The 17,148-nt window shown below is 39.2% G+C and overlaps 1 protein-coding gene across 1 annotated transcript; it reads right to left on the bottom strand.

Moving 5' to 3' along the window:
* Window positions 1-6,454: 6,454 nt before the first annotated feature.
* Window positions 6,455-10,043, bottom strand: LOC121051578. Its single transcript, XM_040514170.1, has 5 exons — window positions 9,198-10,043; window positions 7,884-8,227; window positions 7,447-7,758; window positions 6,869-7,249; window positions 6,455-6,764 (listed from the first exon to the last, which is right to left on the bottom strand). The coding sequence occupies exons 1-5, from the start codon at window positions 9,303-9,305 to the stop codon at window positions 6,623-6,625; spliced, it is 1,287 nt and encodes a 428-aa protein (XP_040370104.1). The 5' UTR covers window positions 9,306-10,043; the 3' UTR covers window positions 6,455-6,622.
* Between the last annotated feature and the right edge of the window lie 7,105 nt (window positions 10,044-17,148).

A 17,148-nucleotide genomic window follows, 5' to 3' on the forward strand; every position in this document is an offset into this window, starting at 1 on the left:
CGGAACCGGCCGGAACAGTGCCGAACCGGCCTCCAGAAGATAAAAACAACCTCTGCCCGGTTCGCATTCTTCCAGACCACCTTCCACTGTTATATTTGGTCAGAACCAGCTCTCTAACTCCAGAATCATCCACCAGAAACGCAACTTCCAGAACCGGCCGCAAAGTGGCCGGATCGGCATCCAAAAGTGCCGGACCTCCTTGAACCGCCACTGTCCTTTGTTCCAGCCTGCGTAGCTTCAGTCCAGCCCAGACCTCGTCCAGACGAGCCCAACTCCAGAAACGACGCGGCCCAGAGAAGAAAAGAAAAAGGCGGCGAGCCCAGAAGGTAGAGAAGAAAAGAAAGAAAGAAGGAGGCGGGCCCAGGAGGAGAAAGAAAAAAAGAAGAGGACCTGCAGCCCAGCCGGAGGAGAAAGAAAGAAAGAAAAAAAATTTTAAAAAGGGCCTGCAGCCCAGCCAGAGGAGAAAGAAAGAAAGAAAAAAAACAAAAAAAGAGGGCCTGCAGCCCAGCCGGAGAAGAAGAAAAAAAAGGGGGGAAAGAGAAAAAAGAGGAAGCCCACATTCAAGCCATTTTTCTTTTATTTAATTTCTTTTGCTTCCGTAATTTCAATTTCTTTTCTTTTTCTCGGGGACTTGCAACCTCCCTTCTTCTACCCCCCTTTCTTCATTATAGGGGAGACCAAATTAAGCCGAATTGTGGGGGTTCGTGCTCACTCCAAGCTTAGAGCTTGTTGAGATATCCAAACTTAGAGTTTGTAGAGAATTTATGATCGACCACTTACATCATTGTTTCGATCTAATCCAATATCTCTTGGAATCAAAATTCTTGGAAGCGACTACGCTCGGAAATTCCTAAAGCGATTTCGCTCAGAAATTTCATATATTTTCGTGGTAGCCTATTTCGCTCTGAAACTAACCATAATTTCTTGTTCTCTTTCAGGATGAGTAACCTGAACAAATTGGACTTTGCTCCATTGGGAATAACTGGCTCTGGATATCACAGGTGGGTTCTTGATATCCGCCAGCATCTCAAGGTTGTAGGAATCTTGGATATGATTCTCGAGCCTAGCCAGGATGTGATAACTGTTGAGCAAGCTCAAGCTTTGGAATCAAATAGAGCAGCCTTAGAGGCAAATAAGGCAAAAGCCATCATCCTAATGACTCGTCATATTGATGATTCGCTCCAGTACGAGTATATGAATGAAGAAGACCCAAGAAGGTTGTGGGTCTCACTCGAAGAAAGATTTGGCAACGTCCGTGACTCCTTACTTCCTAACCTAGAAGTGAGATGGCATAGCCTCCGCTTCTGTGATTTCAAGTCAGTTCTTGACTATAACTCGGAAGCACTTCGCATTAAATCCTTAATAGAATTCTGTGGTAAAGAGATCACAGATGCGATGTTGATTGAGAAGACTCTCTCTACCTTCCCCGTCTCTGCATTGATGGTTGCTAAGAACTATCGAATCGATGTTAATGCAAGACAGATCACAAGGTTTCATGAGCTCATTGGAGCTATGAATGTCGCTGAAAAGCATGACAATATCCTTGTGAAGAACTATAATTCGAGATCCGTGGAAACAGAGTATATTCCGGAATCTAATTATAGTCGCACCTCTAAGAGAGAGCGCCAAGAGCGAAACCCTAATCTTAGGGATACTTCTGGACATTCTGGTCCATATAATCGCCCTGCTTGGGAAGGTAACTGCCAAAATAGGCGAACACGGAACCGAAGAGGTAAACGTGGAAAGAGAGAGAGAGGCAACGCCTCTGGCCATGTTAGTGGCTCCACCAACACTAAGAGCTATCTAAATGACGCTTTTAAAGCGCCTCAATCAATGGAGTTCGAGCAAAGAGTTGTATGTTCTCGATGTGGAGTGTCTGAGCATTGGGCACACATTTGTAGAGCTTGTGAAGAACTTGTCACCGCCTACAAAGCATATTGTGAAGCAAGAGAAGCTCACTATGTGGAACAAGAAGATCAAGAAGATGATCTAGAGTGAAGGGTTGAAGACTACAAATCTGGCTGGGATCAATAGATCGCCAATTCTGTTTAAGTCTTTATTTTTCCAAGAGATGTAATAGGCAATTGCCATATACTTTTGATTAGATTCTCCTAATGGTTAAGAGACAATGATGTACTTTGTTGGCTTATGAATAAAATTTCGAGTTCTTTTCATTATGACTCAATTTTGATTCTGAGCATATGACTTTGTGACTATGATGGCTGGGCCATCAATATTAATTCAAGGACATGGAATAGCCCAAGTTCCGCTTGCCAAATGGCACCTTGATTACAGTTATCACAGAAACTCTCTACGCTCTTAGGGCAAATCGTACCCTATGAATAGCCAACGAATTCCATACGCAAATGCATGTAGAGAACAGAAATGAGTTCCTTTGCAATACCTTTAATGATTGCAAACAAAGACGCATCTTAGAGAAGTTTATGTGTCTCTCTAGTGGACTCTATGTCACTATTCGAGCTATTAATCCAATAAAGTTACGAGAGAAGATCTCTTGGATTTAGACACATATTGGCTTTGTCACGACAGGATAGATCATCCTAGTCATGATATGATGATCCGTCTACAAAAGACTTCACATGGACATCATTTCTTTCGAGCGAAACGAAGCATGAATCAAAAGTTGATTCCTGGACTAAGTGTGACCGACGCTGCTGCCTAGGGCACTGTCTCCATCCACCACCAGCCTAGGGCTGGCGCAGTCCCTATCCATGACGCCATGGATGGCGTCCATCATGGTGATGGCGCCCTAGGTGATGCTGCAATCACCAACTTGTTTCAAATAGCGTTTTAGACGCTCAGGCCTAACCAAAATACTCAATGGTTGCTTTTAAGGCCTCTCGCTCGTTTTACAAAGCCCGTTCCTTAGGGAAATTAGGACTGAGACCGTCCTATGCAAAGGATATGACAATACTCATTCTGTTCTTCCAAAGAATCAGTAGGGATTTTGTGGAATGATTCAACCAACTTGCGGACGCTTAAATATTTCATGATATTGGTTGACACGCAAACACGCTGGTCAAGTGTTTTGCCATTGTCCACCTATAAATGTTGCTTACGCTACACTCCTAGCACATATCATATGACAACAGGCTCACTCCCCAGATCATCCTATTCAGTCAATTGGATTTGACTATGTTAGAGAATTTACATCGAAAGACTTTCGATGGATATTGCAATGGGCTTGATGTTGGACATCATATTCCCATGTACACACCCAATTGGTCTCACAGAAACGACTACGATGGTAATGCAATATCGCATAAAGCTATGCTAATTCGTCTACGACCCACCGCCACTCAATATACCTCTGCGTTACAGCTAGTGACTGGGTACACGTATTTTGTACTTACGCACATTTGAGTGAGCCATTTATGTGCCCAATTGCGCTGCCACAGTGCTCTATGATGGGTCCTTACAGACAAATGGGCAACTACGTTGGATTTGAGACTCCAGCAATCATCCGCCACTTAATGCCCTTGCAAGGCGATCTCCTTACCGCTAGATTTGCGGGCTGTCACTTTGATGAGACAGTCTTCCCGTCGTTCGGGGGAGATAAGAACACAGATGTTCAACAGGAACGACAGAAATTGTCGTGGTCTGTCCCCACTATGTCTCATTTCGATCCCTATTACAGTGACGAGATCACACAAATATGCTACAAACATGCCTGCCAGGAAGGACGTTCCTACGAGAGGACGTAGCGCCACCCTACACAGAGGTAGGCATGACACCCACGCCAAAGAGAGTGGCACTCTGGCGTTACAGGTCATGGCCCCAGCTAGGATGCGTGGAGAGGCCCGTGGGTTCGAAGGATACTTTGACACATTCTAATCCTTTGATCATCAAGACTCAAAATCCGTCTCATGAGTATCTTCCAGGTTATGGTTATCGTTGGGGGACGCCTCGACGTCGGAACCTATTCCTGAGAATATAGAGCTCTATGAAACTTACACTAGTGTACATGAGACGTGGGATAGGAACTCCATCATAATTGATGATGTAGTTGCGTATTTCGTTGCGCATGAGTTTGTTGAGTCAGATGATATCGAACCACGCTCCGTTGATGAATGAATGCCAACGTAGAGAGTTTTGGCCTAAATGGAAAGATGCGATCCAGGTTAAGATGGATTCTCTAACGAAGAGGAAGGTTTTCGAGCTAGAGATGCCAACACCTCCTAACATAAAACCTGTTGACTAATGGGTCTTCGTTAGAAAGCGTAGTGAGAAAAAGAGATGGTAATCTCGCCTTATGGCGCAAGGCTTCTCACAAAACACCCTGGAATCGACTACGATGAGACATATTCTCTCGTAATGGATGTTATTGCACTCCACTACCTTATCAGTTTGGTAGTTTCCGAATAACTGAACATGCAGCTTACAAATGTGGTCACTACGTATCTCTATAAGGATCTAGATACGGAATATACATGAAGGTTCATGGTGAACTTCATTTACCTAAGTTAAGTGGCTCTAGACCACAGAGCGCGTTTACAATAAAATTGAAACGCTCACTAAAGTGACTACTTGATTGGGAAGGGATATGCCCAGCGTTTCTATGACAAGTTTCGGATTCTATCGCGGTTCATGTTGGACATGATCTTCATTAGAAGCCCTTAAAGAGTTAAGGGAAACCGCTGAACACTTGAAATCCGTAGTTTGAGATGAAGGATTTTGGGAGAACACGATTATGTCTCGGTTTAGAACTTGAGCATCGTGTCGATAGATGCTTAGGCATTTTGACAAGGTCAAGCCTTCAAGCACCCCCATGATCGTCCGTAGTCTTGATCCTGAAAAGGATCCTCTTCGTCGAAAGGATGATGACGAAGATGTGCTAGAGGTAGAAGTGCCTTACTTAGTACAATAGGCGCATTATTGTACTTATCCCAATGCACAAGACCGGACATCTCATATGTTGTGAACTTGTTAGCTAGATATAGCTCTGCGCCAACGCGATGCCATTAGATTGGTGTAAAAGATATCTTTCGATATTTGAGATGTATGATTGATATGGGCTTGTTCTATCCCTACAAAGAGATGATGGATTCGGACCCATCACACACCAGGTACGCCACCAACACTGGCCTGCGTCCACTATCCCCATCCCAAAACGACATGTGTTTTGGAAGGTTTTGCTGATGTTGGGTATCTCTCTGACCCACACAAAGGTCATTCCCAATTCGGTCAAGTGTTCACCATGGGTAAAGACCGTGACATCTTGGAGGTCTACAAAATAGACTCTAGTCGCTATATCTTCGAACAATGCAGATATCATTGCTCTTCACGAAGTGGTTCGTGAATGTATATGGATTGGATCCATAATTACGCAAGTTCGAAGCAATTGTGGTTTGAAGTCTACCACAGATGAGCCTACGAGCATTTAGGATAATGCTGCTTGTTTTGAACAAATGAGGCAAGGCTACATCAAAAGCGACAACACCAAGCATAATCAGCAACAACAGACTCTCCTCGAGATCAAAGTGAACTAGATTCAATCTGAGGAAAGTGAGGCGGACTTGTTTACTAAGTCATTGCCCAAATCCACGTTCGAGAAGCATGTGGCAAGAATTGGCTTGTGGAAATTATCTGAACTCCCATGATCGTTGTCATCAAGGGGAGGCGCAGACATCAGGGGGAGATGTCTACATGTTCACCTCGAAACGTGAAGGGTGTGTTGTGCTCTTTTTCCCCTTCGACCGAGGTTATTTTTGTCCCACTGGGTTTTTGTTACTCGGCAAGGTTTTTAACGAGGCAACGAGAGAAGCACCGCGTTTGGATAACACAAGGGGGAGTGTTTAAGGATATCTCTATTTGTGTTTAATCCAAACTCTAGGTTACTTGACCTAGTGGTAATAGGGTTCAATTAGAAGAATCTAGAGATTATCTTTCTTTGTATGATTCTAACTCTATGCATTGTAATCATCTATATAAAGAGGCCCCTATTATCAATGAGAATACACAGCGATTATCTCTCAATTTCTGATTTTCTAAAACAAATATAATATTTTAGTGATCATTTATTGGATACATTTAGCATGATCCGTATAGGTTGTACGCGTTCTTCAATTGCCAGTACTGGAGGCTACAAACCGCTACCAGCCCAAGTGAGTGATGAAAGGCGTCCAAAATATGTATAGGGTTCAAAAACTGGCCCAACGAATTTGTAACCATTACATCTGTGTCTAACCATTATATTATTACAAAAGTTGTCATGTATTGATGCTAATGAATCCGACGCGCAATGGAAGTTTAGTGAACTCTATGAGGGCCTCTCAGAAAGTTCTATCTCCAAAGCCATCTCGCTTGTATATGTCTCACTGAAAAATCAGGGTGTATGGTGTTCAACGTACTAAAGTTAGTTAATAAAAAAGCTGAGTCAGGAATTCATGATATGAGTGTCTTTGAATAGTGATCAATGTTTCAGGAGTATAAAATAGAAACTCAAGATGAAAAGCGAACTAAAGTAGGCATTGTTGAAACTTCATTTCTTTCCACCAAACATATAGGAGAAAGAAGAATACAAGATAAACATCAATTATAAGTACCATAAATTCTTGTGTCTGTTAGAATGCTTTCCCCTGTAACCAAACATATCAAAACATTATCGTCCGCCAACTCTGCCTCTGCCTCTGCCTCTGCCTCTGCCTCTGCCTCTGTCACGTCTGGGTACAACATTTTGATTCTGTACATACTGCTGCTCTATATTCAAATCTATAAGTAACGTCACTTGAACCGCAAATATTCTGCAACAAAAACAAAACCGAAAACCAATTAGATAACTGTTTTTCTTCATGCATATGACCCCAAAAAAAAAAAAATACTGAAGACAATCTGATATACTTATCACCTGCATGCCGCCTCATAAGCACGATTAAGAAAATCGGGATATCGAGTCCTAATATCAGAATCATATGCCTCCATGCTAGTTTTGGGATGCCAATATACATTCCTTATGAAAATGAGGAGGCACTTGCTGCTATAACCTTTGTAGTTAGACCTCCAACCCTGACGGTTATAATTATAAACTTCTATCAACCGATCGCTCATACCATCATCCCAAGGGTAATACATGTCAAATTGTGTTTTCCTCAAAGCACTATAAAAAATGCCTTTTTTTGTCTTATTGCGATCTCTGATGCGTAGAATGTCGAAAGATGTCTTGACTCTTGCTTCAGCACTAGTCTTCAAATATGGATGTCTAAGAACCATTGAGATGAACATTCTGTAGCTGCGAAAGAAAAAAAAAAGTACATACATATATATATGATCAGATCTAGTAGAAGACTAATATTTATCCAGACTTTTATTATACAAATCAGTAACATATAACTGTGGCTGTCTTCCTATGAAATTGTTAACGTATATACACACGTAACTTACTTTTATACATTTAAAACTAAATATTTAATATCACATATGACGTACCTTAATGTTCGAGCTAATTCGAAGAAATCGAGAAAAGTGTCTCGTTCAATCCAAGCGTCTAGCGTAGCGCTATTCAAAATGTAGGATAGCAAAGATTTAATTCCCATTAAATCAATCAACCTCAGATTAGTTAGTTGTAGGAGCTGTGCTGCTTGATCTTGCTCAGGATCTATCTCCGCCATACGAGTGCTATGCTTGCCGATATTGATAATTTTCACCTCCTTATTTATAACAACGAAGTTGCAGCTTTGGTCCAAACCCCCGTGAAAAAGATTACGCTCGTTGAGATAATTGATTCCTTCTATAAGTGTGCTGCAACACATATATACACACACACACCAATAAAAATAAATAGGTTAATTTCACGGATTTATACTAAAACTTTTGTGAATGTGATAAGAAAAGTAAATTAGACAAAAAAAAAGTGAAATTTGTACCAAATGGAAGGGCTAAACTCAGTATTTAGCAAATCATTATCTCTGATCTTTGTTTCGATGTCATCTAACTTTAGCCATTCAGTTAGAAGATGGTCGAATTTCTCATAGCACAAAATCCAACCTTCGAACTTGTCACAATAGCTGACAAACCAAAGCTTTAAAATTGCATCATGTCTTAAGTTTGAGCTTTCCTCCCATATCTTCATTGCTATCTCATCGTCTTTAACAAGGAAAAACCTCGCCTCTCTTTCTTCACTATAAGAGAATGTGATCTTTCCAGAAAAATATGGGTCATCCTCTGTTCTGAATAAAAACTCGTATTGCAGGATGTCCACATTCATGACCTGGGAGGCAAGTTTGGCAACAAATCAAGAATCTTAAGTTAACTCTTTTCAATGGAAAAAAAACAAAGGGTTTAGCTTGCCCAACAAAAAAGTATAGAATCCATGCTACAATCTAGGACTTCATATAAAGTAAGTAATCTATATAATCTCTTAGTTAAATTACAATTATAATACATGATGCTTTCTTACAGATTTATCTGTTGATCATCTGATATGCCACTAGTTAAATTAACATGCATGACAATGCAAAATGCAAAACAATAAATCAGACAGACTAACGACGTTGGGGGCTGCACTGATTATTAGTTGGTTGCATGTCTTCATCAAAATGTAATGAATTCAAGAGAACAATGCTCATTAAGAGTTGTTTGCACAAAACACGAATTAGCCAGTTGCTGAATATATATCTAAATTAACTACATGTTCTAGCATTCCCTTTTCTTTTTCTCGGTCGACCAATATCACAACTCACAAGATGCATGAAAACTAAACTAAGTGCAACCACACAGACCACAAGCCAGTTAATTAATGTATAACCAGCTGTGAAGATCCACTTAGAACTCTTAGGCTCACGCTTCGTGCTAAAAAACATTTACATTTATTTGTTTTGATTTTGTTTTAGATTCCGTTCTTCTTTTAAAAAGTTCCTTAATGGGGTTTCAATTAATGAAGAGTTTATATGTACGAAAATATTCTCCAATCTAATTTTGAAAGAGAACAGTAGGGAAGAGCATGAGTCTTTTTCAGTATTGGTAGAAATAAGAAGAGAGACTACATTTTCAGTGTTGAAACACAAAACACAATGCTTAACAAAAGATAACTTTCAAGATTCAACTGCCACCTTAGATTCTCAAGTCTCAAAAGATCAAAACTTTACTGCACACACATGTATACACAGTACATACACAGAAATGATATAAAAGAGAGAAAATATTCAAATAATAGTTCTTTCGAAATCATGACCACATACCGGGGGAGTACTGGGAGTGCTGGATCTACGGTGAGGTTTTCTTTTGGAATTGGAAGATTTGCTGATTTTCGTTTCAAATGATTCTAAGAAACGCTGTTGACGAGCCATCGTACAGGAAGGCCAGAGAGGCCAAGAAATTATCTAGAGAGATTCAGAACCAGAAGTTGGTCGAATGAGAAAGAGCTAAGCAAAAGAAGGAGAAGGCATAAGTAGTTCCCGGCCTCATTCTTTCAGGGCCTCTCTCTCTCTGTTGCGGCCGCCAAGCTGAAGTTCAACATCGCCAACCGCACCATCGGTTGCCAGAAGAAGCTCGAAATCGATGACTACCACAAAACTTGACAAAGCGGATGAGAAGCCCTTGGAGAAGAATTCAAGGGATATTTCTTTAAGATTATGGGAGGCTGGGACAAGCAAGGGTTCCCAATGAAGCAGGGAGTGTTAGCCGTGGTCACGGAAGGAGGAATGGAGAGAGGAGGAGAAAATCTGTCCGTGGGTGCATTGTCAGCCCTGATCTTTCTGTTCTGAACTTGGTTATTGTGAAGAAGGGTCACAATGATCTTCCTGGTTTGGCCGACACTGAGAAGCCTAGGATGAGAGGTCCAAAGAGGGCATCTAAGATCCGAAAGCTCTTCAATCTCTCAAAGGAGGATGATGTTCGAAAGTATGTGAACACACACAGTAGATAATTCACATCAAACCTGATGGCTAACGAGCAATGAAAGAGCAGAAGGACAGAAGCGTCAAAAATGATAGGAGAGGGTGACAGCTAAGGGGTAAGCATAGTCCAGGACCATGTAATAATTTCCCATCAGGGAGCGCGAGAGAGAGAGAGACAAGACCGGCGGATAAGTCGCTGGTTACCCGCCGTCAGCAATTGTACTAAACCATTGCTCGCTCAGTGCCTCAGTCCCGTTGCATTTAGATGTTTTGTGATTCAAATTTAGTTTTTTTTTATAATTTAGTTAATTTCTGGGTAGTGGGCTTGCCTGGCGAGTTTGGAAATTATGAATTCACCCATTGTGTAGACTTGGTTGCATGAGTGGCTTTACGTTACTTGGTTGCATCATTAGCTTTGCTGCTGCAAACTTAGCCGCAGGTTTGCTGTTTTCCCATTTCAGGTAAATAGCTTCTCCTAGAAGTAATTCATCTTTTTTTTTTCTTTGTTTTTTTCTCAATATTTTTTTTGTCATTACCAATGACATTTTTGGACCACAGGATCACGAAGAACCCTTCATTAACCATAGTTACCATACCCTCAAATCAAAGGACTTGGAATCTTGGATTCAAGACACAAAGAGAAGGTATGGGGCCATGAAAATTTGATGGGGGGATCGAGGGGCTGGGGGGATTGATTGCACCTATCATAAGACACGTGATATTCAACTTTCCCACTACAATTATAAGCCAAGTCCCATCCTTTACACCTTTTCGTTCTTTCGATCTATGAATTATACTTCCCTTATACTTCATGCCAAATTTTTTGTTATACTATTGAGCGATTTTACAACAACACTAAGGGGTCACGTACGGTAATGTTACTAATGTATAATGGAGCATAAAACTTTGGGATCATAATTCAATGTAGCATGTGTCAATCTTAGAAGTCAGAATAGCATGTTAAATGTCAATCTTCACAACTGATCAACTGCGAATACGTTCGTGGTTTAGGCAACTACATATCAGCATGGGACCAAGCCTAGCTCTCTTCACATTCGTACTGAGCAGTGTAATTTGAGTCATTCTCTAGCTAACGAAAATCGAGTCATTCAACAACTTTTCCGGCCACACCTCAAGACCATAGGTTTCAATTCTTGTTTTGGATGATGGCGGACAATTGCTCCCACATAGGCGTTGTAACTGCAAAATCAGATGTTTTCATTCAAAAAATTAGTTTCAATTTATTTGAATCATTCGTCGCTAGTAAAATAAGTAAGATATTTTTGCCCGAAATACTCAACCAAGTTATAGTCAGTATAACCTAACCACAAATCTCATCTCCTACTTCACTAAGACATAATAGAAAAGAGCTAGGGTATATAACTGTATGATATAACCCTGTTACTATACAAGCAAGAATATACATATTGAGACTTTTTATTCACAATATGTTAAAAATGATTAAATTTTACGTTCTATATAGTATATAATTTTAAACTATTTAGTGTCATAATGATACTGTTATACGAGGATATCTCGTATACTCAAAACAGGCTTAAAGCCCAGTCCCTATCAGGTAGATATGAACATAGTTCATACCAGCATTAGGGATTTGAAATTTGAATTTTAAAGCTGACTATTTCAGCTAAAAACTTGGAGGGGTCTACCTCTGGAGTCAGGAAAAGCTATTTCCTTTTCTGTGTTCAACTCCACCTGACCGCTTCGAGGGTCTGCTCAGCAGCCAGCCTAGGTTCCTATCAACCTTACTGACACGGCCTGACGGCCCCATTGGGTCGTTTATCAGATGCATTGAAACCATATTGTAGGCTCGCTGCACCTGATCCCACCTTCACCCCATATTGTAGGCTCGTTTATCAGAGCGGGCTATTTTCCCGCCAAAACATGCCTCCATCTGCAAGCTTAGTCTAATTTGTCTATCAAGAAGCTTAATTTGCTCTATCTCACTTATATGGCATGAAATAGATAGCCACTATCATTTTGGTCTGTATTATTATGGCATCGAAAGTTTTTCTGGCCCTTTGCTAATCGAGCCTAAAACTCTGAAATTTTGAAAATGTCAAACTAGGAATAGCACTTGAGATTATCATAATTGCCTGGAAAAAAAATCATATTCGTAAAGCAGAAGCACATACGTACTTCTATTAATGTGGAAAATATATTGAATTAAATTAGCCATAACTGTTTAGTCAAAACAACAATTTGTTTTGATCGAACCGCCCAATTTCATTTGATTGTTATGGTACATGTCTTGTTTCAAGATTCATCCACTCGAATTAATTCTATATCATTTCTTTTACTTTTTTTTTTTGTATATATAATTTTGATTTAATAAATAAAAGTTATATTGCTCTTAACTTAAAAACTTCATGATTTTCATCAAGTTTTTTACTCTTTTCCACTCTTCATCGATTAATCAGTGATTTCATGATTCCTATATTGCTTCATAACTTGATATCTACCCTAATATCATTAAGATTTGAATGCCTCTATTTCCTTATTTCCGGACTCAATCTAACTCTATATCTAATTACCTATGCTCGTGTTTTACAATGGCTATCTTTGATGACTGACGAATATTTGAGACACCAACTACGGTGGTTGGTTTTAATTAAATGAGGTCGACTGATGTCAACTCAATCATAAGTCGATACATGACAATTATACCCGGGTAAAAGACTAAAAGATCAACCTTTTTTTTTATGGCTGGTAAAAGATCAACTTTAAACTGGGGTAACAACAGAAAGTAATTGACCTATATGCATTGGAAATGAAATGGTGTGGTCACTATCAACAACATCCTGCTATGTCCTCTTATACCTGCCGGCTGCTGCCCTACTCTACTCCAAGACAAAACAAATTGATTTTCTGAGATTTTCTTTTCCTTTTTTTTTTTTAGGTCAAAGGGGACACACAGGGACAGAATAAATTACACCCTAAAGTCCAAAACCCTCCGAGGTCCCACTACCAAACAAACCCATTTTTGGATTAAGGGGGAAAAGGAGTTGCTCTTTTTGGATTATTTTTTTAATTGTTATTAAGGTTTCCATTGGTCCAAATGGCTTCAGTCCTCCACCAACTTCGTCAGAATATGGAGTTATATATCTCTCCATTTTCTTATACCTAATAACCACCATAACGGAGCAAGATAAGAAAGTAGTAGTAGTATGTTAACATAAACTGACGCAAAACACAAATGTGAGATTTTTCCTATTTTTTATGTGGATCAACAATACCCATGTTACTACCAAAACATTTTAAAGTAACAACAATAACAAAACCGATCCATTACAAATTAGGTTCAAGACAAATCATATCCTAAATAATCTAATCTCTAATCTGCTTTCTTATCCTTCTGGAAATCCATCTTTCACCTTTTTCCCTAACCTTTAGCTACCGCCTCCTTTCACCTCTTTTCCCTCACCTCTACCTTCTTTCTCCTTGCTCCCCACAGCCTTCAACAATTCATCAATTTTTTCATTCTTACTCCCACAGTGTTCAACAACTCTTCAAGTTTTCCATGAATTAATCTGCAACGATATTATACGTTAGCCCAAACAAATAAGCAAACAGAATGTGAAAATAACATAGAAAGTTTGGAACTTTACTTACCCAAGCTATTCTTGAGTTGCTTTAACGTCATTTGAGATGGACTCTATAGTTCATTTGAGCTTTGAAAGATCTTTGCAAATGCTCTCTAGGTCTTCATTAAACTCTAGCTCGTTGTCGAAAACCCCAACGACACCCTTCCATTTCTTCAAAATCTCTTGTTCCCTCGTCTCCGGTCTCCTAGCCCGGCGGACGATGCTGGAGCGAGATATCAATTCCTACCCCTTTTTACCTTCAAAAGTCATCCATTGCAGAATGAACCCCATCTTTGGTTCTGCCCAAGTCTCCATGGTCAAACGCTATGTGAGAGAGCTCGCTGCAACTCGGCCGCGGGCTCCTCGACCGTCTCTACTCGGCACACCGTGAAATTGATGTTCACTAAGGTATCGAACTAGATTAAATTAATAGATGAACCAAATATGTTCAATCTGAACCATTAAGTTTTAGACTTTAACAGATCAAATACGTTATCTTAGCCATCTGTCCAATGTATTCAGTTTTAAGATAACGTATTTGAAGTGTTAAGGTCTACAATTTCCATGAAAGCAAAACATTTGTTTCAAACTGAATACATTGACTGGACAAAGTGAGTAACGATCCCTGTGTCTTGACAACACTGCCATTCATGGTCATGAGAGGCTTGTTAGACCTTTGGGGGAGAGAGCTTGATAGTGAACGAGCAGGTATGGGTAGAAAATATCTCTGCTTGTCTTTGTAATAAATATTAAAGATGAGATCTCCATCACATCGATACATAGTACAATTAATTATCTTTTCTTGAATTTTGCATTTATTGTTTTTAGCATATGTAAATGAGTGCATACTAAGTTTTTCGTTTTTCACGAGTCCAATGCTCCATTTGAGTAACAAAATACCATGAAAATAAAAACATAAAACATCTATTAGAGAAAAACAGACCTAGTAATGAAAAGAGAAACAACGAGATATAACACATGAGAACAGGAGAATCTACAAAGTCAGAGTATTGGGTCCTTTACTAGGCAGATAAGGCCATTGGTGCAAATAGGGTACGCTTTCATCATTGCCCTTAAATTTATTTCCCAGTCCTTTATGATTAGGTGCACAAGAACAATGAACCGAGTTCTTTGCAATAAATCTTTGCCATAAAAGTTTTGGACTTGTAAACTTAGGTATATGTTTGTGTGCTCTTTTTGGTGTCTTCTTGAATAAGCTGCAGAGGAATCAGTCATGATAAAGTACAAATTAAGTAGAAACACTCATCATTTTTGGGAATATATATTTGTTTTTCATTTAAATAGCTCTTTAAGCAGTTTCAAATGCCCATAAGAGAAAAACTAAAATCCGAGGCCCAAACTATGAGCCCAAGTACAACTCTCTAACCCAAACAAAGTCATCTTATTTGTATTTTCCTTACACAGAGAGATGGGCCCAAACAAAATTGAAAGCATTGAGTTATCGGCCTGGTCAGGCAGCTCACCTGGGTCTCCCTTGATCAGATGCAGAGCTGATGATCCTACATTCCTATTACTAGTATTATCAAAACCCTTCCAAAACACCAGTAAATCTCCCTAACCGTTACCACTAAAACACTGCCATGCGAGTTCGTTTACCATATCCCAATCTGAAGATCTTAGAAGGATCCTAGAGGGGGTGAATAGGCTCACAACCAATTTTTTCGTTCAAAAACTTTCTCAAGGATTGCAAATAGGTGATCAATCCTGAGTACTGATATTGAACAGAATGTATGTAAAATCAAACAAGCCAAATAAAGCAGTAAAGAAGACATGTTTTGTTGACGCAATAAAACCTTATCGAGGGAAAACATATGCGTGGTCTTTAACTCTTGAAAACCAAAACCAAATCACTAATGAAAAAAAGATAACAAGTTTACAACCAGGGATTACACTGATTACGGCAATCCTCCTAGACTGACTCACTAGGTTGTGTCTAATCACTCCTTGCTAAATGTTTATACAAGTGATACACTTAGAAATCATAGCTATGACACAAGCTAACACAGCAATTTTTTCTTGAAGATTTCACCTTTGAAGCTTGCAGAACCCAAATGACCTCATGGGAAGCAAAAGATGAATATAAATGAATGGGTTGTGTTTTGTTCAAATTATTTCAACATGGAACAAGATACTTTGAAAAACATAAAACCATAGAGAATGACTCTAGAGTAACAAAAGGATTGAAAACCAAAACTATTTTCAATACAAGAGAAAGAACAAACTTTCCATATATATAGAGGAGGAAGAAAATCAGTTCACAAGAGAGGCCCTTAAACTCAGTTGGAGTAGGTAAAGTCATACCCTTAATTTCAGATTGCAAAGGTAAACTCATACCCCTTAATTTCAATTGAAAAAACCAATTCAAGAAACTAACAACCATAACCCTTAATCACAGCTGACACAAGGATTTGATGGAAAACACTAATTTGACACACTACCTATTGTAGAAGAATAAACAGGAAGCAATTGAAAAATCCCATATCTTTGCAGCAAACCAAGGACCATCAGATTTTTGTGAAATTGATGCAATGATGCATAAGCTTACATGAGCCATGAGGAGTTTTTTCTTCAGAGATGGTCTTCGACAAGACAGCAAGCAAGACAATAGAATACAATGGAGAAGAAGACTATAAACAAAATGATCTTCATACTTTAGGCTTCAAACTCTTGGACTTAATGGGTGAAGTTTTGTTAAAATAAAGAATGCCAACATAATATTTATACTAACACAATCGAGATCGAAAGAACAAAGACAAGGATGGTAAAGGGTAAAAACATCAGCTTAAAAGAAAAAGGCTTTCAGAATAAGGTGCTTCAAGCAATTTTGCGTTTAGAATATTAAACATTCAAATATCAGTTTACAACAATAAGAAAAGGGAAAAATACTCAAAAGAAAAGGTCTTGGATTCTCAGTGCCCATCATTGAGATTGGATTAGGATTTTAGTTATTCATGCCTATCATGAATTCATGAGATTTAGTGTGGAGAGAGATTCTTTTTATTCTATTTCTTTTGTAAAAACTAGGAGTGATTGCTTGCGCCCTCAGACTTGCTTAATAAATCCACATATACATCAGAAAATGGTCGAGATCAATTTCAGATTACAGATTTTGGAAACGAAAACAAGGGCTCATGCTACATATACTTAGATAAGCAAAACAAACCACATTTATCAATATAGGAAGAAAACAACAGAACAATACACCAACTGCAAATACACATGAGGAAAATGATACCTGAACACCATTCCATTTTCTGTATATTCCATATGACCTGATCAACAACTGCGGCTCTTTCATAATCCCCAACATGTATTTGTCACATTCTGTTAAGATGGTGAGGAGAATGGGATAGCTAAACACAAACATGAAACATGTCAAATACATTCTTGCCACTCCGATGCTTAAAGGCCACATTGCTCATGAGCTGCAGAGAAGCATTGGATGCATATAATTTGGTAAGAAGACCTGATATAAACATTCAACAACTGCAATAGACCAAATTGCTGTAACTTCAATTTTATATGCAGAAGGTCCAGACTCCAGAGAGGTTTGTAAACACATAATAAGTATTACAGCCTAGTCAAGCAAGAGTATGTTATGAAAAAGTGTTGCTTTAGAAACGAAGAAAACTTCGTTCCTTGAACAAACTTTGGTGAAAGTCGTGAAACAC

This window comes from Rosa chinensis, chromosome 1 (genome assembly GCF_002994745.2).
Source record: "Rosa chinensis cultivar Old Blush chromosome 1, RchiOBHm-V2, whole genome shotgun sequence".
In the NCBI taxonomy this organism is placed as follows: Eukaryota; Viridiplantae; Streptophyta; class Magnoliopsida; order Rosales; family Rosaceae; genus Rosa; species Rosa chinensis.